Source organism: Rissa tridactyla, chromosome 4 (genome assembly GCF_028500815.1).
Source record: "Rissa tridactyla isolate bRisTri1 chromosome 4, bRisTri1.patW.cur.20221130, whole genome shotgun sequence".
Classification (NCBI taxonomy): domain Eukaryota; kingdom Metazoa; phylum Chordata; class Aves; order Charadriiformes; family Laridae; genus Rissa; species Rissa tridactyla.
Genome location: NC_071469.1, coordinates 58,060,473 through 58,085,338, shown reverse-complemented (window position 1 = coordinate 58,085,338; position 24,866 = coordinate 58,060,473). Strand labels below are relative to the sequence as shown.

General features: G+C 40.3%; 3 protein-coding genes across 9 annotated transcripts in view; 2 read left to right on the top strand and 1 right to left on the bottom strand.

Annotated features, from left to right (window-relative positions):
- CCDC85C (coiled-coil domain containing 85C) overlaps positions 1 to 3,972 on the top strand; it is a 115,667-nt gene extending 111,695 nt beyond the window's left edge. For both annotated transcript variants that reach the window (XM_054197908.1, XM_054197907.1), the window contains one exon: positions 109 to 3,972. In XM_054197908.1, the coding sequence (XP_054053883.1) occupies positions 109 to 198 (90 nt within the window). In that variant the 3' untranslated portion in view covers positions 199 to 3,972. The remainder of the gene's footprint in view (positions 1 to 108) is intronic.
- On the bottom strand, positions 3,967 to 23,133 carry CCNK (cyclin K). 5 transcript variants are annotated; one of them, XM_054197902.1, is made up of 11 exons: positions 23,013 to 23,133; positions 20,398 to 20,664; positions 19,277 to 19,358; positions 18,551 to 18,682; positions 17,611 to 17,716; positions 17,408 to 17,465; positions 15,012 to 15,181; positions 13,141 to 13,430; positions 8,665 to 8,698; positions 7,466 to 7,540; positions 3,967 to 5,294 (listed from the first exon to the last, which is right to left on the bottom strand). In XM_054197902.1, the coding sequence occupies exons 2-11, from the start codon at positions 20,592 to 20,594 to the stop codon at positions 4,672 to 4,674; spliced, it is 1,767 nt and encodes a 588-aa protein (XP_054053877.1). In that variant the 5' UTR covers positions 20,595 to 20,664; positions 23,013 to 23,133; the 3' UTR covers positions 3,967 to 4,671. The 5 variants fall into 5 exon arrangements, with proteins under 5 accessions (XP_054053877.1, XP_054053878.1, XP_054053879.1 ...); XM_054197903.1 differs by lacking the exon at positions 23,013 to 23,133 and adding an exon at positions 22,743 to 22,893; XM_054197904.1 differs by lacking the exon at positions 23,013 to 23,133 and adding an exon at positions 22,688 to 22,858.
- A 343-nt stretch (positions 23,134 to 23,476) lies between these two features.
- Positions 23,477 to 24,866, top strand: part of SETD3 (SET domain containing 3, actin histidine methyltransferase) — a 62,208-nt gene continuing 60,818 nt past the window's right edge. Inside the window, exons 1-2 of one of the 2 annotated variants that reach the window (XM_054198136.1) lie at positions 23,477 to 23,616; positions 24,180 to 24,354. The gene's annotated coding sequence lies outside the window, so the exon portion shown is untranslated. The remainder of the gene's footprint in view (positions 23,617 to 24,179; positions 24,355 to 24,866) is intronic. The other variant, XM_054198135.1, reaches the window with a different exon arrangement.

Genomic DNA, 24,866 nt, shown 5'->3' with positions numbered 1-24,866 from the left:
TTCAGGCTTCAATGATGAAAATATTGCAATTCATCAGAGGCTTCGGGTTTTGTTTTTTTTTTTTAATTCCTGTATTTCTCTCCGTCACCCCTTTATTTTTTGTTACAGGTTGTCTGGCGAAAGCTGGGTGATGCTGCGAGCTCCAAACCCTCCATCAGGCAACATCTTTCGGGAAACCAATTCAAGGGTCCCTTGTAGGAGCACCGTCCCAGAAGGCTGGAAGGGATTGATTCTGTGAAGACTAAAGAAGCAGAGCTCAGCCTTTCTGGCTGCCTGTTCTTTGGGAGTTGGGGTTGAGGTTTTTTTCAGGGTTTCCTTTTTTCTTTTCTTTTCTTTTCTTTTCTTTTTTTTTTTTTTTTTTTTTTTGTAACAATAGTGTAAATATGGCAGCTAAAGGCCTGATTTCCAGGCTGCGGTGCTCTGGGACTACTGTTCAATGGGTAACCATCCAATAATGCCAGACTTGCATCATTTGTATTGTAGTTCGAACCTGCTTTGTTGTACCGGTCTGTTTGTAGAATTAACTAACTCGGGAGAATTTCTAAGAGGAACAAGAAGAACCCTTAACCTGCGGAGAAGTCAGTTTGTATCGCTCCGGTCCACCCGCTTTTCAACGGTCCCTAGCTGGGTTCATGGCTCCAGGCAGCACCTTCCAAGGAAAAAAGCAAGTGGAATTCGTTGGGTTCCTGCCTGCCAAGCTCCTGAGCTGCTGACACTTTTTTTTTGGAGGTCCTTATTTTGAAAGAATGACACGCAACTATGTTCACAAGGCGCCGTGTGCACTATTGAGCGGCGAGCTAAAACCACTGGTACCACCACGCTGTGCGTTGTGCGGTGGCACTCCTCACACCAGCGTACAGAAAGACTGTGTATCAGCTGTTAATGAACTATATTTTCATGAACAAATTGACACAGGATTTCTGCAGTCGTAATGTGAATGAAGTCACTTAGCCACACACCAGTATGCCCCACGAATATGGCAACACTTTTCCTGTAAAGCTTTTACTACAAAATAATTCAGCAGAAAACTGCCATCCTAACAGTGCTTACAGCTTTCACGGGATCTTCGAGAGCAGCTCATCTTTCACGTAAGGAAGATTTGGGTAGGTTTTTTTTAAATATTCTTGCTGGATCCCTCACCTTTACTGGTTCCTGTGTAAGGTAACCAAACAACAACCTTGCAGAGCTGAATAAAAACTCCATAAACACGGGCTCTCGGGTGAGACTACTTCCTGCCGTTCAAGCTTTATTTTTGTTAATGAACCAAAACAAGTGGGTTTTTTCCTTCTTCGAATGGTTGTATATAAAACGATGGGACTTATATTTTGCTATTGTGGAGTAGCTGCTTGTATAGTTGTAAGAATTTGACCCCCTTCTTTTCCAAGTTGTCACAGCAGCTGTCCCTGTATTTTATTAGGTGTTCTTTCCCAATAGTCCAAGGAAGCGGGGCTTGGTTATTAAAATAATTGGTGTAAAGTAATTTTAAAGACAGACACGTGAAAAGATCAAAGCCTCCTCTTCAAAAGTTGCATCGGTTTTAGTGATTAGGTTGAAGATTTCATGACCTCAAACACCACCACTTTCTTTTTATTCTCTGTAAGAATCAGTCACATTTACAGACAGCTGGATGAGCTGGACAGGTTCTTCCTCTTAAATTATTGTTCTACCAGTTGAATTCTTGACTTGTGGTATTTTATTAACACAGAGCACCGATATAATATCAAGGAGCCTATGCTGCAAGTTATGAAAGGGAATCTGTCCCATGGTGTACAATAATCTAAGCTGCCGGGGTAAAAAATTTGGAGTGTCAGAGCCGAGATCCGTAACCAGTAAAAAAACCTGGAAGGAATACAACCACAAGACATACTAACCAGTAAGAGTAAGCACCGCTTCATTATTCATACAAGATGAATGAAATAAAAATGTAACAGTCGAGTAAGTTATTTGAAAGAAAAGCAAGAACCACCCCCAAAACTCACACATACTCTCTCTCACACACTCAGCAGTAAGTTTATTTCTTACTACTGCTGTCAGAGCACGCTGAGCTAGCTAACTCTGGTAATATTTACATCCAGTGCCTCTGGAGAAATCCATCCTGGAGTCTGACTGTCTCCTTTAAATTACGGCATCTTTAGAGGATTCCAGATTTCCTCCTCTTTGCTTTTTCTTTTGACCTCCAGTTTCCAGTCACCATTGATTACTTGTCTTCCCTCCTGTACAATTTATACCTTGAGATTTTCTTACAGAAAAGGTGATGTAAAGCAGAAGGCATCATTCTTCCTTAGCATCTCATGTCGCACAGAGGGTTACTTTAATCCATCTGCTGGAAAGCCCATTTTAATTTTGGTGGCATCTTATCACTGGATTAAGCAGAGATTTTAAGCATATTGGGAACAAGGTTAATTTACATCAGTGAATTTTAACTAAAGCAATGCAAATGTTGCCAGCACTTGTAGAGAGTTAATTATGTTGATGACGTGCTTGCTATTTTAGGAGTATATTAGACTAGCAGTTCATCTCAACAAGAGCTATAGTAATCAGATTACTAGTCTCACCAGCTACGTAATTCTCATTCAGGTATTCCTTGCTATCAAATCTCTCTCTCGGCATCTATTCAGTGACTCCAAGCAAAGCTTGTTGTGTTCTACCTGTAGATCTCCCCTACAGCTAAGGTCCATTGGGGCTGCAAATCCTCCAAGAGCCAGTTGACAGGCCAGCCAGTAGTTCAGCTCAACGGTCTTGATGCTCTTCTTTAAGACTCTATTTGGCAGCACAAATCTGCAGTGCAAGATGGGCACCGTCGATTTTGCAGAAGAACCATGACAGTGCTGTATGTTGGGGTGTTATTTGGGGGGGGGGGGGGGGGGTGTTAGGCTTGCTACTCTTCATACTTAGCTCCATTTGAGCTATAAAGTGTCTTCCTGGGGTAAAATGATGCTCAATGACTTTACAGGATGACTTGGGTGCTGAATTTTCAGTTGTCTAAAAAGATTTTTATATGCGTATTTAAATTCACTTACCTAAGCGCGCTAAGTCTTCAGCGAAAACTACCCGAGGAGCTTTGTATATTAAGTTGGAGGGGAGCATCCCTTGAAATTGCCACCATTAAATTGATATATTTGGGGCAACAGTCCAAGTTAATTTCCTCAAGATTGAAGCCCTGGGTTCTGCAATCCTCTGGCAAAGAAAACATCCACTGTTTACAAACGGACTTTGCTTGCTTAAGGAAAGTAAAATCACATCCTTGACTTTTGTTGGAGCGACCGAAGTGAATGGCATTTCCAGAAAGGTTTCTGAAATGCTGTGGTGTGACCAGCTTCAGTGGGCTCTTTGCACCTTGCTAAGACTGCTGAGCACAACCTTGTTTTGAGAATGGCACATTTTTATCCAAATATTAGATATTAAAAGAAGTCAGTGTTAAAGTGACCTTTTATCTTTTTAGAAACTGTGGGGGAAGAGTACTACTGATCTTTTTCAAAGTGCATGACTGTAAAGTGATAAAATTGTATATTTTTCATAATGTGGGGAAAGTCTATTTGTGCTGCTTTAGAAATCAGTTTAAAGTTTGATTTCTGTTAAACCTGTGATCTTACAGCCCTGCTATATTTTCTGTATATGATTTACAAAGAACTGGAAAAGTTAGCACCTGCTGTTGTGTATATAGCAAAATTCTTTAGACCTTAGCACGCGTTTTTACCTATTATTGAACCACTCTGGCTTTTTGGGAGGGAAAGTAATAGTACAGATTTTTTTGATAATGTGTGTAAAACATTCATTTGAAATATTTTAGTAAAAATGAAGTAAGAGATTGATTGTGATAGTGTATACTTCTAGTTGAATAAAATAAAAAAAAAACAACATTCTTTTTAAATAAACTGATGAATAAGATTTGGGAGACCACTGCTGAAGTATCTTGCAGTAAGTACCACAGTTATGAATTCTGAACGAATATGAAAAACCCGGAAATCCACTAAATCCAGAATCAATTTTATTTGGGTAGATGTGAACAAAGTAGTCCCATTTATAACCAGGATGTACATCACAGTAGGTTGTTACATTCAGACTTTCACACTTAGAAAATATATATATTATGTACAGGAATTTGCAAAACAGGTGTAAACATACAATACTTTAGATACCAGTACATTCCAAAACAAAAGTATCAGCAAGGCAAACACCTCAAAATGATTCCAGTCAGCTAGCATTCAGAATCTCTCTTAAATAAAGTAGCTCTTATGCTTGACATCGTGTTGTTTTAATTATTACTAATGAAAGCTTCTATAGATCACATGTCATGGTTTCTGGCTATTTTGATACTCAAAAATAGGCACCGATTTCTAGAAGGAAATTTTCTTCTTACTGATATAATTGAGCCAATATGGCTGGTTTTGCTAGTACAAAGTAATCCAGTGCTGGAATAACTCAAGACAATTTAAACTTAAGTCAAATGTATAAAGTTAGAATAGATACCGCAAAGCTGATTAAAACCTAGAAGCCTATATAACTCACCATAAACAATACTGCAAACAGATCAGCTAAATTTTCATTTCACTGCCTCATTTCTTCATCTAAATTATACAAATTACCCTCCTCTTCATCTTTACAAAGTAGGTTTTGGCTAGCTACTCCTGCCTACTCAACGTAAGGGGATATCGTGCAAATTACCTCATGCTATCTCATCCATGTAGCACGTCCAAGTCCTGCTACAGGTGGCATACCAGGTGGTGGGATTGGAGGTGGCACTGGTGGCTGTCCACCTGGGGGAACAGTAGGCGGGGGGTAACTAGCCGGTGGCATTCCCAGCCCTGGAGGCGGATGAGGTGGTACTGCATGAGTTGGAGGCAGTCGCGGAGGTGGGAAATTAGGGTTGTATGTAGGTGGAGGGGGATATCCAGGAGTAGGAGGTGGAATATTGGGCGGGGGGAATGAAGTAGGGGGTGGAGGTGGAACTGGTGGTGGAGGGTTGGGAGGATAGACATGAGGATGATATGGTAGATGAGTTGGTGGTCCGTAGGCCGGTGGTAAGGCTCCGTAAGTTGGTCCTTCTGTTTTCATCATTGACTGAAGACTTTGATAACCCTCCCCTGACATGTAAGAATTTGTAGTAGACATCCCTGTAATATAACTGGTGGGGGGCGGGGGTGGGGGGCGATGCGGCAGAGGAGGAGGTTGATGCACTGGGGCAGGATGAGCAGGGGGAGGGATCTGGACCTTTGGCATATCTACTGAGTCCACAGTAGTAGATTGCTCTGCTTCTCCCATTGAAACTGCAGTTGTCAAAGGAGGCTTGCGCTCTGGAAAAGAAAATTCCATTTCTTTTTTTTTTGAAAGATAGTGGCAATAACAGCTTCTGAATACTTCATATTTTTCTTCCAGTTAACGTGTCAATAAGAGTACTCAATTCTCCAAGTCTCTGAATGCCATGTGGTATCCAGTCAGACCTTCCTATATCACTAGGAGATAACTAAGCTGCATAACAAAGCTCCAAGTTCAGCTTTTCCCATTCTAAAAGTTAAATACATCTTCCACTCTCATTACTATTTTCTTAGAATTTAAATATTGTTCTACAATGAGCAGAAATTAGCAGACTGGATGGACAGAATCACAACTAGCAGATTTAAAAAGTAGTGGGACCCAAGACACCAAAAATCTTCTGATCAGTGCTTCAATCCTCCCTTCTACCTCTTTTATATCCAGGAAGTGGCCTGGGATTACCCTCTACACTTCACTTGCCTCCCATTACTTGAGAATATGGGCCAAAGTCTCAAGTCTTCAACACTCAGTTCTAAACCTGTTTACTAAATAAAAGAAAAAAGAAAACCAAAGGGTAAGTAAGAAAGTGGGGCAGATTGCTTGGGATGTGAAATCGGATCAGCTTTGTTCCACTGATCAGTTTCAGGGAACTCAGTACCTGACAGTCTGGGGAAGCTGACAAAAAGGTCAGAATTTTACAGCATTGTACTGGGCCATTTCTGGGAAGAACGTGCTTTAAACTGTCCTTTCTTTAAATAAGAATCTTAATTTTTTTTTTTTTTTCCTCTCAATGCAGCCATTATAAAGTGAGGAATACCACAGTAAGACTGACCTAATGACAACATCTCTGTGTAGTCCTACAGTCAGTATTAAAATGCCCAACAAAGGAATTTGGGGCATCTTGACATCCGTCCTGCATGTATATATAAAACATCTAAAACATTGTTCAGTAAGAAAAGTTATTTAGAAGCAGATATAGGGCAGTCATTTCCAGTGGCACACACAACTAAATTGACAATGCTAAACAGTATTTGAAATAAATCCACCTTCTAGTACTTCTGTTCATTTGGTCAATGAACATTCTTAGTTTTCACCTGATTTTTCCTCAGAGCCCTGAAAGCCAAGAGTTGGCCTCTAAAGACAGTTCTTAAAACGTTTCAGTGCTTATAAAATTATTTGCTTGTATAAACAAATTCTACGAAGAAAATTTTAGATAACAAGGGAAACAAATTTGTTACCTGCCTAAGTAGGATTTACCTTATCTAAGTTAAAATTATAAGAGCAAAATTGTCCCCTAGGACAGCTACATAGTTAGATCATGCAAGGTGGGCATGCTGGCTGTGGTACCTATGATTTCAATGAATCCTTCCTCCTGAATTATAGCAGACAATAATTTGCTCATTTTCAGAACCATTCTGGATGCAAGAGGTGCATTCAAGATTTAACAACTGAAGGAATAACGAACATTATTTAGAAGAAACTCTTCATTCTTAATTAGATTTTAACAAACAGGAAAAAAATGGTCCTACTATATTTCAGAGCACTCTTTTTCTCTCTTGTAATTCCCTGTTAGAAGCTGTCATCTTACAGTTGCATTATGGACCGTGCTCTATAAAATATTTATGTCATATTTACGGGTCACTGGAAGGACAGCTAATGCATCAAGGCCCTGAAAGCACATTTTTACAACAGTAGAGTTTATTTTGCAAACATAAGGCATGTGTGCAGTGTTAAAGTTCTCTGGCAGATGAAAGTCCTCCTTTGGGACAAAGTATCCCCCTTACTGTTCAGAAGTTACATACCTGCAGAATTTCTATACTAATAATGTAACATGGAGGACTTCTATAGGTTAGTTGGAAGCTACTGTGGTAATATAAGATGGCATCTGCCATCCTTTTGAGAACAGAAGTCCCTTTTTGCCTGCTAGTGACAATTAGTTTTAGTCTTCTAGGCCTTTGAGAGTCACAGCTTTGTTTTGCCCTTTGTCTACCTAGTATAGTCTTGTTTCCATCATAACTTTTTTGCTTCTGCCTGGAAAAACCTATGCTACTAAGATGAAATGCTCTCTAGAGCTTATCTACCTAACACTTTTACTTGCCAAGCTGATTAATCAAGCCAAGAACCTCCTCCCCCCACGTCTCTAGCACCATTTGAATGAAAAACAAAGCAATTAACTGCAGGAGTAAGTGTGTTTTAGAAAATAAAAACGTACCTGGAGGTGGATGTGCAGGAGGTATTGGTGGATGTGAAGTTTCAATTTTAGGAATTTTAGATGGTGGTGGTGGTTCTAAAAAACATTTGGAAGTTCCTAATTAGCTATTGCTCTGCAGTGTTTTCCAAAGTCCATCTCTAGTCTCACACTAGTGATTATCATATCATATATTACACAATGCAAAGGTAGACTGGAAATCCTATATACTCTGCATGTTTAATAAAGAAAACTAAAATCAAGACCTTTGTATAAATAAAGTGGCATCAAGCATCACACATGTCTTCCAAAACCACACATGCCTACAAATTCAAGCTACGTATTTTATAACTAGAGACAAATTGTGCCAATAATGCTATGAACGTGCAGATGAGCATACGTACATTTTCTAGCATAAAACTGTAACTTGTAAATAGTTAAAACGAATCTCAGGAGAAGCTGAGCTATGCTCTGCAAGGGGAATGTGTCTAGAAACCAAACAAAATGGCAAATGCACAGGAGAGAGGATGGAGAACAGACAGTTCTCTGGAATCTATCTGCAGAGCCAGAGAAGGAGATGTGCCAAACTTGCTTTGGAAAAGGTTACAGAATCACATCCTAGCTACTGAAATACATTGTTCCAAACCAGCAGAGCTAAGAAAAACAAACCAAACCAAAAAACCCCGACAAAACAAATCAAAAAACCAAACACAAAACAACCAAACCAATGAAGAAAACTAGATGTGATCACTGCAGTGAAGCATTTCTTAAGTTAGACTGTACACATTGATACAAAATGCCTTTTACTGGCAGCCATGCCAACAACCAGTTACAAATCTCACTGATTACCAACAGGCTCATTATTAGTGCAGCTGTTTAGTGACATGATACCTTGAGTCACTTCAAGGTCCCACAGCTTACTGAGGAACTACTCCAAATGATGCATGGAGTTATAAATTGAGAGTTGAGTAGTTTAGCAGGACTTCTACAGAATAGCCTGTATTAAGTGACTCTGGGAGCACAGTCACACTCCAGTTTTTCAAGTTTTGCAGTCAGGAACATTTTAAAAATAGTTACAGTATATATTCAAAGACATTATTAGGTTCAGAATAGTTGAAAACTGCCAAGCCTGTAAGCAAACAAACTAAGCACATGCCAGCAAATGACTTATTCTTGTTAAAACAGTAAAGTGAAAGCGATATGAATCAAATATTAACATTTACCTGCTGTCTTTGTTTCTTCTTTTGGAGATACAGCCTTTTTTTTAAAAAAAAAAAAAAAAAAAGGATGGAAATAAGACCACTGCAAAATACAAAGCATTTTTAAATAGTAACAAGCAAGCAAAATAGGAAGCAACTTACAGCCTGCTGAAGAGCTTTTGTACAGATCTGACTAAACCAGAACCAGTTTCCAAGTCAGGACCAGTTTCTTCCTCCCTCCCCTAAAAGGGGGCAGGACAAACCCTTTATTTGTTCCTATATTTTTATTAGAAGGCTAATAATGTCCAATCTCTAAACAGATGCAACACAAACACCAAACAAAGTCAAATCATATTGGGAAAGTCCAGCTTAACTGGCAGAATGAAAGGACTGATAAAAATAGCAGCTATTTTAGAGACAGCACTTCCTGCTGTTCTCACTGTTGAGTATTACATCTCGTTTAATTTATTTATCATCCACTGCACATATGTCATGGTTCGGTACACTGCTCACTGAGCTGAACGCAAGAGACTTGGCCTCTGTTCCCAATTCTGATTTGACCTGTCATTCAACCATTGCCAAAATCACTTCAGGCCTTTATGCTTTATTTACCAGGACAGGAGGGCAGTAAAAGTGTTGCTCAGTGTAAAACACTGCAGAAGGCTTCAGATTGAAAGCATTGTATGAAAGCCAAATGTTATGCTAGAAAAACATTTATGCACACTGAACAAAACTCACAAAAACTCACATCATCCTTCCAATCACAAGTTTTTGGCTGGTTTTTTTTGTTGATGTTTTGTGGTGTTGGGTTTTTTTAAAGAATCCCACACAAGGGAGTAAGAAAAATCTTTCCAGGTTACTTAGTCCAACTCAGATGGCTTTGAGAAAAGCAGAAAACCCAACTGAAATTTTAAGTACAGTAAGTTTAGTTACAAATGTATTTAAAATTAATGATAAAAGTCCGAGGGGCACAGTACATAGCTTCCCTGTCTTTTGACTAAAAGGTGGGGTTTTTTAAGAGACTATTTACCTCTAGTGGCTTTGCCTTCACAAGCTGTTTCTCGGTTCCCATCAATTTACTTTCTGCCTCAAGAATGGATTTGCATTTCACTCCAATTTGAACAGTGAATTTTCCTTAATTCTGATGGGTATTCCCAAGATTTCTGCTGTCCATTACAAAGGTACCCAAGGCCAGCTTGAGGCTACCTCATTCTTATTCCTTTGATAGACATTTCAATTCAGCTTCAGCCACCTTCTGGCTGCTTTCCTACTTTTTAAGGACAATCTTTATCTTCCCATTCCAAACATACCGCATTTCTTGGCGACTCTCACAGACTCATCTGCTGCCTTTACTTCACTTGAGCAGTCTTTTCTTGATTTTCTAGCACTAAATTCCTTTTCTGTAAAACTGAATGTAAATATCAGATCTCCCTGCACTTTCAGACAGAAGCAAGCCTCCACTACTTGCAACTTTTCCAAAAAATCACTCATTCTGTGAAGTTAGTTGATCACTTCAAGCAGCAAGCAATTTGGTTATTGTGCATTTGTTAACATGGAGCAACGTTAAGAAAGTAATGTCATTGAGGTGTACTATTAGAACACAACAAGCAACTGGAGCCAAATAGCTCAAGTGGCAGAAAAAACAAACATCAGTTTGAACTCTATTTTATGCTAAAGAAAAAAAAAAGAAGGTTCAAGAAGCAACAAAAGCCTCTAAGAATTTAAATCACTTCTCGGATAATGGCAGCTGCTAAAATATGGACCAGTTGGAGCGAGTCCAGAGGAGAGCAAAGATGATCCGAAGGCTGGAGCACATCTCCTCTGAAGACAGGCTGAGAGAGTTGGGGTTATTCAGCCTGGAGAAGGCTCCGGGGAGACCTTATAGCCCCTTTGAGTACCTAAAGGGGGCCTACAGGAGAAAGGTGGGGAGGGACTCTTTATCAGGGGCTGTTGGAAGAAATTCTTTACTGTGAGGGTGGTGAGGCACTGGAACAGGCTGCCCAGGGAGGTTGTGGATGCCCCATCCCTGGAAGTGTTCAAGACCAGGCTGGATGGGGCTTTGAGCAGCCTGGTCTAGTGGGAGGTGTCCCTGCCCATGGCAGGGGGTTGGAACTAGATGGTCTTCAAGGTTCCTTCCAATCTAAACCATTCTATGATTCTATGAATACAGATGAGCTTTTTTTTGGTCCTTCTACTGTACTGTAGTTTGTATTGCTCCAGTCATGACATCCCAGGGTCAACATTACCAGTTTATTAGCATGCTCATAGTTATTTAATACTTCCATAATAAGCTCAATCCATACCACAATGGAACTGTTCTTTCAGTGCTGTTTCTATGTGCATTAAAATTGTTCCCACTAACAATTTTTAGTTTAATCAAACTGAATATACTAATGACATCTGATTCACTGGTATATTTTTAGTGAAGTCAACTGAACATTCAAGAGCTCTTCACCACCAGAGATGTAGAGGATGTGCAGATGCTTCAGACATCTGGTATGGGTCTGTAAGTCATGGGCCAATGCCTCAGCTGCTTGAAAGTATCTTGGCTCAGTAGAAAGTAATGGAGTTATAAGAGTTCATGTAAATGGAAAATCTGGACTCCAGGAACAAAGTGTATTTATGTTCTGTACAAACCAAAGGAGAAGTCATGCAAAGCGCTATTTATAGAGGAGGCAAACATTTTAACTAAGGTTTATGTACATCTAACTGCAGAACATTTTAGAAGCACCAAGTCAATCTCTCAAACACTACACATCTTGTTCTCCTAGACTGCTTTCTGAAGAAAGAATTATTTCAGATCATCACATTTGCTTTTCTCAAGTTCATGCTGTTTTCCTACAAAACTCCTCCTGTGAGTCACCCTTTGCTTCATATTTGTTCTGGATGCCTACAGTGTACCAGGACTTACCTTTTTATCTGTACTATTCACTTCCTTAATTATTAGGTAGTGGACCTCAAACTCTTAATTTCAAGAAAAGCTAAGTTGCTCTGAGGGCTTGACCAGAGGTGATTGTTAAAGAACAACAGACACTATTCATGCAAAAGACACCACTTTTTTTCCCATGAGGTAGTTCATTAACAGATGGGATGGGGTGAAATCAGTAGTACTGTAAAGGCAGAACCTTCACCTGAATGAACAAGCGTTCATAACAACTTACAATCAGATGTACACACAGAGAAAAAAATCCAAATTCTTATTTACAGTATCTGATATGGCAAACTGTCCCAGGCATTTTTGTTGAAGAAAAGTAAGTTCCCTGTCCGACCAATCTGACAGCTCAAGCTGAGTTTGTGCTGATGGTAGAAAAAGTATGAAAAGAAATACATACTACCTACAAAAAGTTCTCCCACTTTTCAAGCTATTTAACACATTTTATCAGCTTTCTATCCTGAACAGTTTTATAGTTCAGTGCAAAAACTATACATTTCACTGCAGATATGTTCCTCTAGTAGTAGGCTACATCTTGTAATTACAAGACCAAGATTTTAGAGTTGCATTTTCTCATTTTTGCGAGGCTGCTATCATGAAGATGCTGCACTCTTCCAGTTACATTTCATTCTAGCATTCATTGCTTCTTCCTGGGTTTTTGGTTTTGTTTGGTTGGTGTTTTTTTTTTCCCCTTGATATCTGTTCTCTAGTTTGGGCATGCATTAATTACAAGTTCAAGCAAAAACTGTAAAAGCTGTACAAAATTTACTTCCTAAATGGACTTGTTCCAAAAATTTTACTTCTGCAAACATTCTTCTTACTACGTATAAGCAAGAAGATCTGGGTAACACTTTAACACTTTTTTTTTTTATAATAATAACTTGCAAGTGAAACAAGTCCGCAAAAAGTGTAGATTAAGGTCTGAAAGCTTCATTTGGACTTGATTACTGTGGAAAAGCACTCAGAGCACTTGTGATATTATACAACTGCCAATGTACTTTCTTGTTTTCAATGACGAGGTGATAACACAAAGTGAGACTTTAATGTCGGATGCATTTATAGGCTTCTACTGTTATTATGTCGAAAGACGACGTCTAAGAATTTTTACATACTTTGAGAACCTGCTATCCCGTTAAATTTGTAATCAAAGATGAGAAAGTCAAATAATGTCTTCATCAGCATTGTGCACGTCTCTACATTCCAGTATGGCACAAGAGACCTTCCCTAAATCAAGACTGATTAATAGCAAAAACAACAAAACTTGACAGCACAGAACCACAAAGAGAGTTAGAGCCTCAATAGCTCATGCCAGCTTAAAAGTCTCTCTGCTGGTTTTGCCTCAAGTGGAATGAGAATGTGGTACCCCAGAACCGTAAAGGCTGTTCTACACTAACATACTTGCCATATAACCAACAGAAGTCTACCATTCAAAATTAATCACCAGGCTCATTCTTAAAGCTCATTTTTAAAGCAAACTCAAGTCTGCTGCACACTGCAGTCTTTAAATCCAATAGACACCAGATCAGCCTGAAAATAAAACGCAAGTTAAAGTTCAAAGTTAAACTTACTGCTGGTCTTTTAATCTGTCTAGGAGGACTTGACTGGGGAGAGGGCTTTTTAGACTGCTGTGCTTGTGTTTGCTGCTGCTGCTGCTGTTGTTGTTGTGGTGCTGACTGTTGCGACTCTTTTTGCTGCTGAGTCTGTGATTGCTCTGAACCCTGTGATTGCTGGGATTGCTGTACCGCGGGTGCCTGGGGTGTAGATTGAAGAGATGGTGGCTGCTGCAACTGGTGAGGAGTATGATGAGGCATTTGCTGTTTTCCCTGTGAGTATAGATCCAGGATCTGATGACAGATGTCTAAAAAAAATATCCAGAAAATACACCCATAATGTACAAGTGTACATTTAATACACAATAATCAACTAAGCTGTTTACTAGAGATCAACTTCAGAAGATTTCACTGTAAATATTACTCATTGTTATAATGACCACAGATTTTATTTTTGAAACCCAAACATTTTCAATTTGTACTTGCATTTATGAGTTTCTTCTGCGTATGCTAACAATGGGTAGATGTATAAGCATACCTTCGAGAAGAACAACAAAGTGTCTTGGTATTAATATACCGCATATTACTATTGAGTGCTTGGAGAGCCAAGTCACAGCGTAACAACAGGATAGTAACATTAGCAAGAAAGTGAGTGAAGGAAGACTGTATGTTTTACATCTAGTTAGGCCAGTCAAAAAAGTTCCAGGAAACTAAGGACTAGTACTAAATTCTTCTTCCACCACACTAGAAGCAAAAGGTCTGTCAGAAACCATGTAGGGCGAACTGATAACCAGGTGCAAGAGCATCACTCAAGGAAAAGAAAACCTTTCTAGAAAAGCTAAATGAGTTCTCTCCATGACCATTCACTGACGCAGTAGCAGAAACTGGAGAGACTCCCATTCTATAACCCTCTTTGGCAGGGAATCAGCAGAGATCCATCTGAAACTGAAGCAACTCTGAAAAAGGCCATGATACAAAACAGAGCAAGTAACCATTTAAGAAACCACCAGAACTGTATGGTATTCACCTGAAAGTTCTGAGAGCAACAAAGGCTAAACGACCTGAACAGCAATGCATACTGTTTCATTTAAAACTTCCTTAGAACCAAACACCAGATTGTGACAACCATCAATTTTTAAAGAAGGTTTCTAAAGCAATTTATGGAACTAGAAGTAAGCTTAGCCTGACATCTGTACCAGGTAAGTTAGTAAAAACTTTAATAAAGACACATTAATTGTCACATAACCACAATCTACTCAACAAGAGTCAAGAGAGGTCCTGCTTTATTTTATTAACTTCCTGGGGTTCTCTCAAGAGGACAAGCAGCAGGTAAATATGAGCAATGTATACACACACAAAGGGAATAGTATTAAGATATCTGCATTGATGAAAAAGATCCATAATCCATCCCCTACCAGAATTCATCCCCCATAATCTGTTCCTCAGTGGTGGTACACCATAAAACCTAGCATAATTTGCTTGAAGAGCTAAACCATCAATGAGAAAACCACTGGAAACTAGGCTCGATTAGTTCCAGTGTTTGTACAGCTGATTATTTAAAACAGGGAGAGGGATCATTAAAATCATTTTTTTAAAAAACAAAGAAAACAAACACACAACAATTTAGAGCTAATTAACTGTGTAATAAACTAAACAAGTAGTAAAGCAAATATTAACCAGAAGACTAACCACAATAACTAAAGACTAAGCCACTCTTATAAGTTTAATTAAAAACCTGGTTAAGGCATAGCACATACGACCTGAGTTACATACCCCGGCTATGATTATTTTGACTAAAACCCAGATAGAAAGCAAGTTGCATTTACCAGTGACCTAGATCACACAGTTAAAGGAAATACTTCTATGTTTGCGGCAAATGTTTTTCATACCTTCCAGAACATCAACGGGAACATCTTGTACAAATTGCTCCCACCATCGTCTGTACATTGGTTTTGATGTCCATTCCTGTATTTCAAACTTACACAAACGGCCTGCTAAGTACATAACTGCAACAGCTATGATCTCAGGTTCCCACTGCAGTGACAGTGTAGTGCAGAGACTGGAATATCAACAAAACAAAACACAACCCTGAGGATAATTCCGATTGTCAAAGTACAACACTTTTATGTACAACAGCTACAATTAACAGGGTATAAAAATCCCACCACACTTTAACGTCTCAAATTTAATTAAGAGCTTTGTTAAACAAGAGCTTACAAAGCTAAACTGTTTCTGCACTACTGCAATCATGATACAACGTAATTTTACACAGATAATACAGAGGGCATATGCCTACTGAACCAAAACACCACAGGGGAACATAAAGTTTGGAGTTCAAAAATAGAAAACCTTACATTATATGAGTGTGGAAGAAGAGGGAAAAGAGCATTATATTGTAACTATGAGCAGCTACATTCCACTCTAGTCTCATCTGTAGCATTAACTAATACAGTGTTTGTGTCCATTGCTACAGAAGTGTGCTATTGCTGCATTACACTGGTTAGGGAATGATGTGCACATCTAGATTTTAGATTTTCCAAATGTTTTTCAACAAAATGTAAATAAATACTAAAAAAACGCCCACAAAACAGCCAACATCAACTTGTAAAGCAATTTGTCAAGCACGATACTTGTTTTAGATCAAGCTGTAAAAACTGTAAAAGATTATCTCTTGAACAAGCTTTGTTAAAACTAATGCTAAAATATTTTAAATTTCAAAATTTGTTTTTTTTTTTTTTTCCTTCTTTTTTTTCTCCATAGATTCTGTAACACAGGATCTGCTTAAAGAATTTTAGATCCAGCTAGCTAGCTAACTTTCTGCACATTCACTGATGAATTCATTATAATGTCCTTAAATGCATCAAAACAGTAGACTAGACAATGGTTTAAATCCATTTTCTCTCCTGTGGGCCACACGTAACTGAAGGCCAATGGGATACTTAAACACTGGCAGAATCAGGTCAGCAGTAAACACAAAAAAAAGACAAGAACTAGCTCCTGAAACACTGATTTCTTATTATTACGTTAATGGAATTTACTTGGGTGCTGTACTGTGGCTGCATAACAACAGAACCCCCTATTCTAAAGGCCTGTAGTGCAAAGTACAGAATTATTTTCCCGGGATCCTAGAAAACAAGTACACTTCTAATATGGCACCTATTAAGTAAACACAAGACAGACTCTCAAGAAGAGAGATAAATATTATTTGAAACAATCACTCCAACTTCTAATGCCTTCCTGAAGTGCGTTTTCTTTAATTATTAAATTTCTTGAATTATTAAACACCATCTAATTCAAAGTACAGTACTGTCCAAAGTTTGATGGATATATAACAGAAGTTTTCCCTGACAAACTTAACAGTGATACTCAAGCCTGTAAGATCACTACCTGCAAGACTGACAACAGCTGAAGTAAACTTATCTTGACAACCAAATATGCTAAGCAACCTTTTGCTCAGATTAATTTGGAGAGTTTAGGTGACCCACACTGGGTTACTTCCAATTAGGCGTACCAATAAAAATGCACCTCTTTTTTAATGGCGTTCTACTGACATAGGTATGACTGAAAGCAATGTACTTAGCATTTCTGAATAGTCAGGGCACTTACACATTTTCTTAAGGGTTTGTTATGGAAATTAAAAATTACATTTAACCGTCCTTGGTGTATTAACCTGCACAGCTCTCTAGAATCCTCCTTAACAAGACTGAAGTGTATCGAGTTGCTTTGGTTTTGTTTTCCAATATCATACTACACATGAAAAGTGTTTCTACACACACTTCTGTTAACTGATGTGATCATCGTATTGCAAATCCATTCTCTAAGCAATCGTAAATCTAGTGCTAAAAACTGTATTCCTCACTGAACTTAATGGCTAGTTTACTATTACCAAAATATTGCTTTAAAAAAAAAAAAATATGTTGGCGAACATGATGGAATTGGGAAGCGATTTCTTTCCTCAGAATGTGCCACGTACCTGAGACTGGGCAAGAAGCCAGCTTCTATCCCAGAGATCTATGATTTGGTTTGGCCCTCTCAAACAGTAACTTTTTGTTTAATGAAGCATTAAATCATTACCACAAAATTACAAAGGTCTTAACGGTCTACTTCTATACTCACTCTAGATTCCCTACTCAGTGGAACTATCATGGCAATTATGGAAAGAAAAACTGATGAACATGATCAAGAAAACATGTAACAAGCATTTGTCAAAGAAGTATCTCAACACAGAACAAAGTAAGCAACAGTAACTATTTCACATTCAAAGGGTTTCCTAGAAGTATCTTACCTGTCATTGACAAATGTCCATGCCATTTGAACCAGTTTTTGAATTTTATTTTTGTCTCCTGAAAATCAATCAGAAAAACGGTAAGAAATAAAGTTATTACAAAGGACAAACAATCTGCAGTAGAATATTCTTGCACTGTCAATGTAAATTAAGTTCTGAAAAATTAACAACAGGCATTACTTGCTCACTCTGTAACATTTTACCTTTGAGTTGTTTGGCATATTTAAGAAGAAATTGGTATGGATGTTCCACTTGCAAATCAAACTTTATTGTTTGTAGTAAGATTCTTTCAAGGACCATCACTTCTTCCTGCAGAATGTAACAAGGTAACCACAATATTATTCCTTCTTTTACTCACAAATATTTCATGCCAGTATAAAGCATGACTACAGAGCATCTCCAGGCAAACATGTTTGTCTGCTTTTGCTTGATCAGGGTTTGTCTCCAAGGAAAACACAAAACTCTCCAACTTAAAACATTATTTTAAACCCAGATAGTTTTTCTTCACACTTATTTGGGGCAGGAGATGGGATGTGACGTTTAAGATTCCTTTTCCTCCATGGAGGAGATAACTGAACCAGATACAGCATCGAAGTGCCAAATATACAAAATCACAACAAAAAGAGAAGCTCTCACCACCCTTCCCTCCCAAGTTTCAGATCCTTCTGCTATTTATAATATGCAAATTTTGAAAGAAGCGTAGTTTTGCTAAGTCAAATACTCTAAACAGGAAACTTCTCAATACTTTGAGATGTAATTCTCTTATTTGACTTAAGCTTTGCTATTAATTGCTTCCTAAAATGACATTAAAACTGGCAAATATGATTTATGCCTTGATGATATTTCTAGCTCTGACTGGAATTACTCAAGTTTACTGTAATTTGCAAAATAACATCAGAATTTATATGAAATCAAATGTAAACTTTTTATACAAATGATTATCCCAGTAGGCTCCCAAAGCTACTTGTATTAGCAAGAATTACTTTCATAGTTACCTATCACGTTAACCAGAAGAGATATAAATGCATGCTGAACACATAATTTAATTTAGAACAACTGAAAATCAGCCAGTGCTCTAATAAATGTATGTCACTTTGCTGGAGCACAACAGGATGAAATCAATTTCAACATGAGTATCTTTACCTTTGGATCATCTCCAAATTGTCCAAACTGTACATCATTTAGCAAGCTACGAGCTGTTTTAATTATATCTTTACATTTCTTAGGTGTTTCTTCAACTTTCCCTGCCAGGAAGAGACAGCAGGCTCCTGTCACCTAAAAAAGAAAGTGCTTTCAAAAAGTTGTCTGCATGTAGATATGCAATAAAGTAGAGCATTGTATAAAAAGTACTGTCAGTTTCCATTAACAGTGCTGTTGAAGTTTCCCAGGAAAGACTTAATAGCATATTAACTTCTTATTTTATTATAGTGTTAAACTTTTACTTTCTCAAAGGAAAAATACAGAATTTGGAGGACTGTCCACTTTATACAACTTTATTTCAAGGTCAGAAACTCAAAGCAGGATTTGTACTGGTTCAGCATTGTCTGTCAAACAGTTTTAAGATGGTATTACAATTTTTTTTTTTAGCCCATACAGGAGCACCAGAACTACAGCTGTTACTCTTTCTAAAGAACAGTATCAGCAAAACATAACTGCAACATCAATATAAATATGTTTCTAAGCATAAATAGAAGTGTGTAAACAAGCAAGAATAGCGTATTTAAGCCATAATGATTGAAAGATAAAATGCTTATTTTTCATCATTTGGAGCCATGGACAGCAGTAGTACCCAGGGAACTTATCACCATTTCAAACAGTCCATGCCTAGTGCAATCACTGTATTAGGTCATCAATATTGTAAATACTTACATATCTTGGGAATTGTTTGAAGGAATGAAACATATAAAACCGATGGAAATAAATTATTCCTGTTGCTAGAGTATCATAATGTCTGTGGTGCAGAATAAGGACTTTCAAACAGGGCATAAACCAAATTAAAAACCAAACATGCACAAAGGAGAAGATACATACTGCTGTATCAAGTACCTCAAGCCATTGTCCATTCAGTGACCAGTTAGAAAACAGTGCAAGTAAAACTGGAGCTTTAGAAAAATAAAAGCCACAAAACCCCCTAAGGCTGTGTAAATGCTATGATTCAGCCCAGATACAGTTGGCAACTAAAGGATTTATTGGAAGCGTGCAAAATCCCAATTATGTTTACAGGAGGACCCACACAAGGTCATCCTTGTGTTAAGCGATACCTGCTTCAGAGATGGTCAAAAGCAGCAGTAGGTACATGAAGGAACAGAACAATGATGACTTCACATTAAAGTGTTGGTGTGGAGGAAGGTTAATGATTACTCACACCTACAAATGCAAATAATACCTGAACACGCTCCACACTCCTTTCTTTAAGGAGAGTAAAATTTCATCTTTACTAGGGTTTTATTAAACGAAGAACATCAAAAGAAGCACAGAAATACAGGAAGCAAAAAGTTTAAGTGGCAGTCTATGAGAGAAGGACAGTAGAGAGAACTTACTAATACTTACAAAGTTGTAAATGCCAACATAAACAAATTAAAAAAAAACCCCAAAACAAAAAGTGTGGAGGCAGAGCTCAGAAGCCTCAGATGCGAAATAAGTAGAAAAATTAATGCAAAATTCAAAACTTTAGAAGTTATGTAGATTCACACAGTAAGAGACCAAGTCTGACAACTGCCAAAAGTTATTCTTAATTGGCAAGTCTGTATCACCTTACTTCTCTACTGCCAAAGGGTTTCAGTTGAAACCTTGTTTACCCAATGAATGGACAAAAATGATGTAGGAACATATTACATCAAAAGGCAAGTAAGCTCAAAAAAGGTTTTTGATTAATGACTAAAAAAACATTTGAACAGCTAACTAAGCACATAATGCCATTTCTTGTACATTTTATTCTGAAAATCCCGATTCAAAAAGACATTTCACGCCAACATGAGTTGAAAGGATACAGCCCTAAACGTGTTCCCACATCAAATATGAATCTGGCCCCCTCCCTGCGGTATCGTGCCTCAGTAGCTGGATCAAGCCCTTCTAGCTGCGACGGTGTATGTGCCAAGTCTTTCTTATCCCAGTACCAACATGGCTTTGTATGGTCCAGGTTTGCCAAGTTTACAGAAGGGCTGGAATTTTCTTTATTCTCCTTCATTTATTAAAACAGAATTGTTCTTGCTTTTTAAGTTTTCAAAAACGAAGTCTTCAGATAGTCGCTTCAGAACCTTTAAGAAAATAAAAAAAGAAGGGATTTCTTTATAAACAGAGAGGACTTCCCCACCCTACCCCTGTGCTCGAAGATGAGTAAAGAGGAATAGTATTTAACATTGCCCATTGCAAGGGACTTTTTCCATGCTCAAAGACACGTAATATTTAACCTTGCCCTTACCTTCCCCATATACTGTAAATTCAATTCAAAGAAATAGACAGAGGTTATCTTTGCTATTAGCTGTTCAATAGAGAAACTTCAAGGGCAACCAAGATGATTATGGGACTGGAGCACCTCCCTTATGAGGAAAGGCTGAAAGAGCTGGGACTCTTTAGCCTGGAGAAGAGAAGGTTGAGGGGGGACCTGATTAATGTTTACAAGTACCTAAAGGGTGGGTTTAAGGAGGACGGAGCCAGGCTCTTTTCAATGGTTCCCAGCGACAGGACAAGGGGCAGTGGGCACAGGCTAGAACATAGGAAGTTCCGTTCAAATACACGGAAAAACTTCTTTACAGTGAGGGTGACAGAGCACTGGAACAGGCTGCCCAGGGAGGTTGTGGAGTCCCCTTCTCTGGAGATTTTCAAGACCCGCCTGGATGCAGCCCCGAGGGATGTGCTTTAGGCAATCCTGCTCTAGCAGGGGAGTTGGACTAGATGATCTCTAGAGGTCCCTTCCAACTCTGAAGATTCCGTGATTATCAACAATATCTGTTACTTTTTAGTAGAACAACTTTCACCTACTTTGTCCACAAAATAGTCCACAATTTATTGATGGTAGCAGCAAGGTTTAAAGTTGGGGGGAAGGGGGGGGGGGTGAAACACGGACACCACACAATGGAAATCAACTCACTATTCATAACTATGAAACACACTCATTAGGTCAGACTGAATGGCAATTTAGATACCCATCTGGTCTCCCAAATATCCCTGGATGGTAAAAGCGCAGCAACCACTTGGTAAAAAAGCTTTGTGAAGTGGTCTGTACTTGTCTTACTTGCAGAAAAAAGGTAACAGAAGTAGTATTCTTTTACATATCAAGATTAAGACAAGTGATGTCAGTCTGTAGGGTAAGGTGCCATCTAAAACTGTCCCTAAAACAAGTCAGTTGATTATATTCAAATAGTGTGCAACTTTCCTGTGTTGACCAGCACTTCATATACGTATATTTAAATCACAAAGCTCTGCAGACAACTTTCTGGTACTTGAGTTCTGACTGATGTTCAGTCATGCCTCAATTTAAAGACCGAATGAAGACTGTCTTGCTGCCTTTATTTCTTTCAGCCACATAACTACTCTTACTGTAATTCAATAAACTACATATACTATGCAAAAAATTACTGCAGTCACCTCCAAAGGTTTGCATAACAAATAGTGATTAACATATGATGCAATACATTTGCTCGAAGCAAAACAGTCAGAAGACGACCCAAACTTAAAACTCTTTAAATTAAGCTGTTAATTTTCCAGATGCTTCCCTTCTGAAAATGGAAGAAAGATCACATGAACTGCCAGAAAACACACGCGTGCAATCACTGTCTCGCTCCACTTCAAAAGGTTTCTCTTTTTCAGAATAAAGGAAACCATCTTTGTTACACACTGGTTACAAAAAACCTTCAAAACTAATGGCACCAGTGACAGATCAACCCAAACTCTGCCACAAATAAGTGAATGGCTAGTTAAAATTATTTTCAGCACCAATAAAACAGCTTTGTGCCACAACCACACACTCCCACCATATTTACCAAGAAAACTTTCTTTTTATAACTCTTACGGTTCTTCTTCTTTACAACTTGTTTGTTTAGGGCTTTATTTTTTGCTTCCTAATGCTCTAAACAATTTTAAACCCAGTTAACACTAAAGCCGCCCGAAGCGACGAGACCTGCTTCTATAGGCAGCGAAAGCACTTCCAAATAAAAAAAAAATTAGGAAGAAAAACAATCAACCCGAACACATCCTAAACAAGCCACCCCAAGCATCCCCAATGCAAACCGTAACGACCGAAAAGAAAAACAAGAGTTTTTCTCCTGCTTTTTTACGCACCCCATTAATACAGTTAAGATTTCAGGAGCTCGATCCCGGCTTTTATACATCCTACCTTAGACGAACCATCCGACCAGGAGCCCAGCTCCGTCCCCTACGGTCCCCAAAACCGGCGGGGGGGGAGTTCAGCTCCTCCCAAACCCGGCCCGCCCGCCCGCCTTAGACGAGGCTGCCGGTGCCCGAGGAGGCGCTCGCTCCCCACCCCAGCCTTCCCGCTCCCGTCCCCTCTTCCCCAGGCGCCGGTTCCCGCCAGCGGGCGGCCCGGGAGGGCGGGCTGCACCGGCGGCCGTCGCCCCGCGGCCCCACGCCGTCACGGCGCACTCACAGGCCGGGCGCGGGCAGAGGGAACCCCAGCAGAGCGCGGAGCCTCTAACGACGGCGCAGCCTGCGCGCCGCCATCTTGGGAGCCAGGCCAGGCCGCTCGCTGCGTCATCACGTCAGCGTCACAAAGGGCGCCCCTGCCTCCCAGCGGCCAATGAGAAGCAGTATCCCCACAGCCCCATAGCCAATCTCATCTCCTTCAGCAGCAGCGAAACGCGAGGAGAGGGCGGGCGACGTGCTCCCGTCCTCTTGGAGCGGGCCAATCAGAAAGCTGGGAGGAGATGATCGCAAGTTGTAGCAGCCAGTAGGAGGCCGAAGGCAGGCGTTAAATCTCAGCCAATAGGAGAGCGGCCATGCCCTTCTTTTTTTAAGGGATGGTCGCTGGGGATTGGCCGCCACGGAGTCCGGAGGGGGTGGTGCCTTGCGGCTGGGCCAATGGAGGTGACGGGGTGAGGGAAGGGGCGGGCCCAGGAGTGCGGGGCTGAGGCGAGCTCGGCCGCCGCCGCCTCCCCAACCCGCGGGTAGCGGCGTCCGGTGCGAGGGGCTCGCTCGGGCTCCGCCGCCGCTCACCAGCAGGCGAGGCCGGAGCCACCGCCGCTGCGCGGGAGGTAAGGCCGGGCCTCGCTGGAGGCTCCCCCCACCACCCCTCTCTCCTGGAGCCGGCTGCCCCTCGGCCAGGCCCCCCTCAGCCCCCGGTGGGGCCCGGGCCTTTCCCCTCAGCTCTCCCATGGGGCCTGGCCCCGCCGCCGCCTCTCTTCCCGTGGGAGGCGCCGCTCTTTCCGGATACCGCCCTGGGCCCAGGCCTCGCTGCCCACCCCTTGGCTTGGAGGGGATGGTGGGGGAAAGCGGCCGTTCCCCCACGCGCGGGGCGCCCCCGCGCCACGCCTCTCCGCGTGCGGGGCTCCGCACGCGGAGAGGCGTGGCGCGGGGGCGCCCCGCGCGTGGGGGAACAACCGCGAGCTAGGGGGGGTGACATTCGCGTCTTCACGCTCCATTCCCTTGTCCCTCGCCCCCCTTCCCCTCCGTGAGAGGCTGATCAGGAACCGGAGTAAAACAAATGGCATAAAAACTGCTTTTCCCATCATGTGATTCCTTTTTCTTTTTATTTTTTTTTTATTTTTTATTTTTAAATTCGTGACATTTTGAATACTCCCTAATTCTACTCCTTCAGCTTTCCAGAGAGGCTCCCCTGCCACCGGCGCTCGGGGTCTGGCTCCAGGAGCTGTTTTTGCTGGTATCTGTCTCCTCCTCAGTAGTCCTCCTCTGGCAGGAAGAAGAGCGCTCTGGTTTCTTTCCTTTTCTCCCCCAGTTCTGAAACCTGCTTTAGTAAAGAGAGGGCAAAAAAGGTGGGTTTTAAAATGAGAGTAAATCATTTAAACTGTCTGTCTACAGGGGTGTTACTCCTCAAACAGCCTAGGTGTTTCAGCCTCCCCCTGTTACTACAATAGCTGCTGAGGCCAAACTTCTTGTGGTCCCGTCCTCATCGTTCTTCTTACCCAGCAGTGCTTGCTCAGAGTTGCTTAAGCTGAGGTTATGCTTTACATTTGGCTTAATTCTTAGCAACTTCCTAAATTTTGAATTCAAGTGGCATTTGGGTTTTTACCCAAAGGCAATATTTAGCTGTCAGGACAAACTCAGTTCTTCCTTTTGGAAATTGTCCCTCACAGCTTAGTTCAAGGTTGGTCTTCTCCCAAGCTTGTTGGAGACTTGGAAGGACTTGTCCCTGGAACCTAAGCTAGCTCTTGAGATAAAGTTGAAAGCAAATTGTCTTTTTCCCTTCTAAGAACAAGTAATGTAAGCACTTGTCTCCTTAGATGACAGCTGTGTTCTGTGAATATTGCTACTAATGTTAGCTTAA

What these genes read in the sequence shown, in the direction of transcription:
- CCNK (XM_054197902.1), bottom strand. Translation starts at nt 20,594, where the DNA reads ATGAAGGAGAATAAAGAAAATTCCAGCCCTTCTGTAAACTTGGCAAAC. An exon ending in GTGGGAACACGTTTAGGGCT is followed by an intron (nt 19,359 to 20,397) that starts GTATCCTTTCAA and finishes TCTGCACCACAG; the next exon opens with ACATTATGATACTCTAGCAA. An exon ending in TCAAACAATTCCCAAGATAT is followed by an intron (nt 18,683 to 19,276) that starts GTAAGTATTTAC and finishes TTTCTTTTTTAG; the next exon opens with GTGACAGGAGCCTGCTGTCT.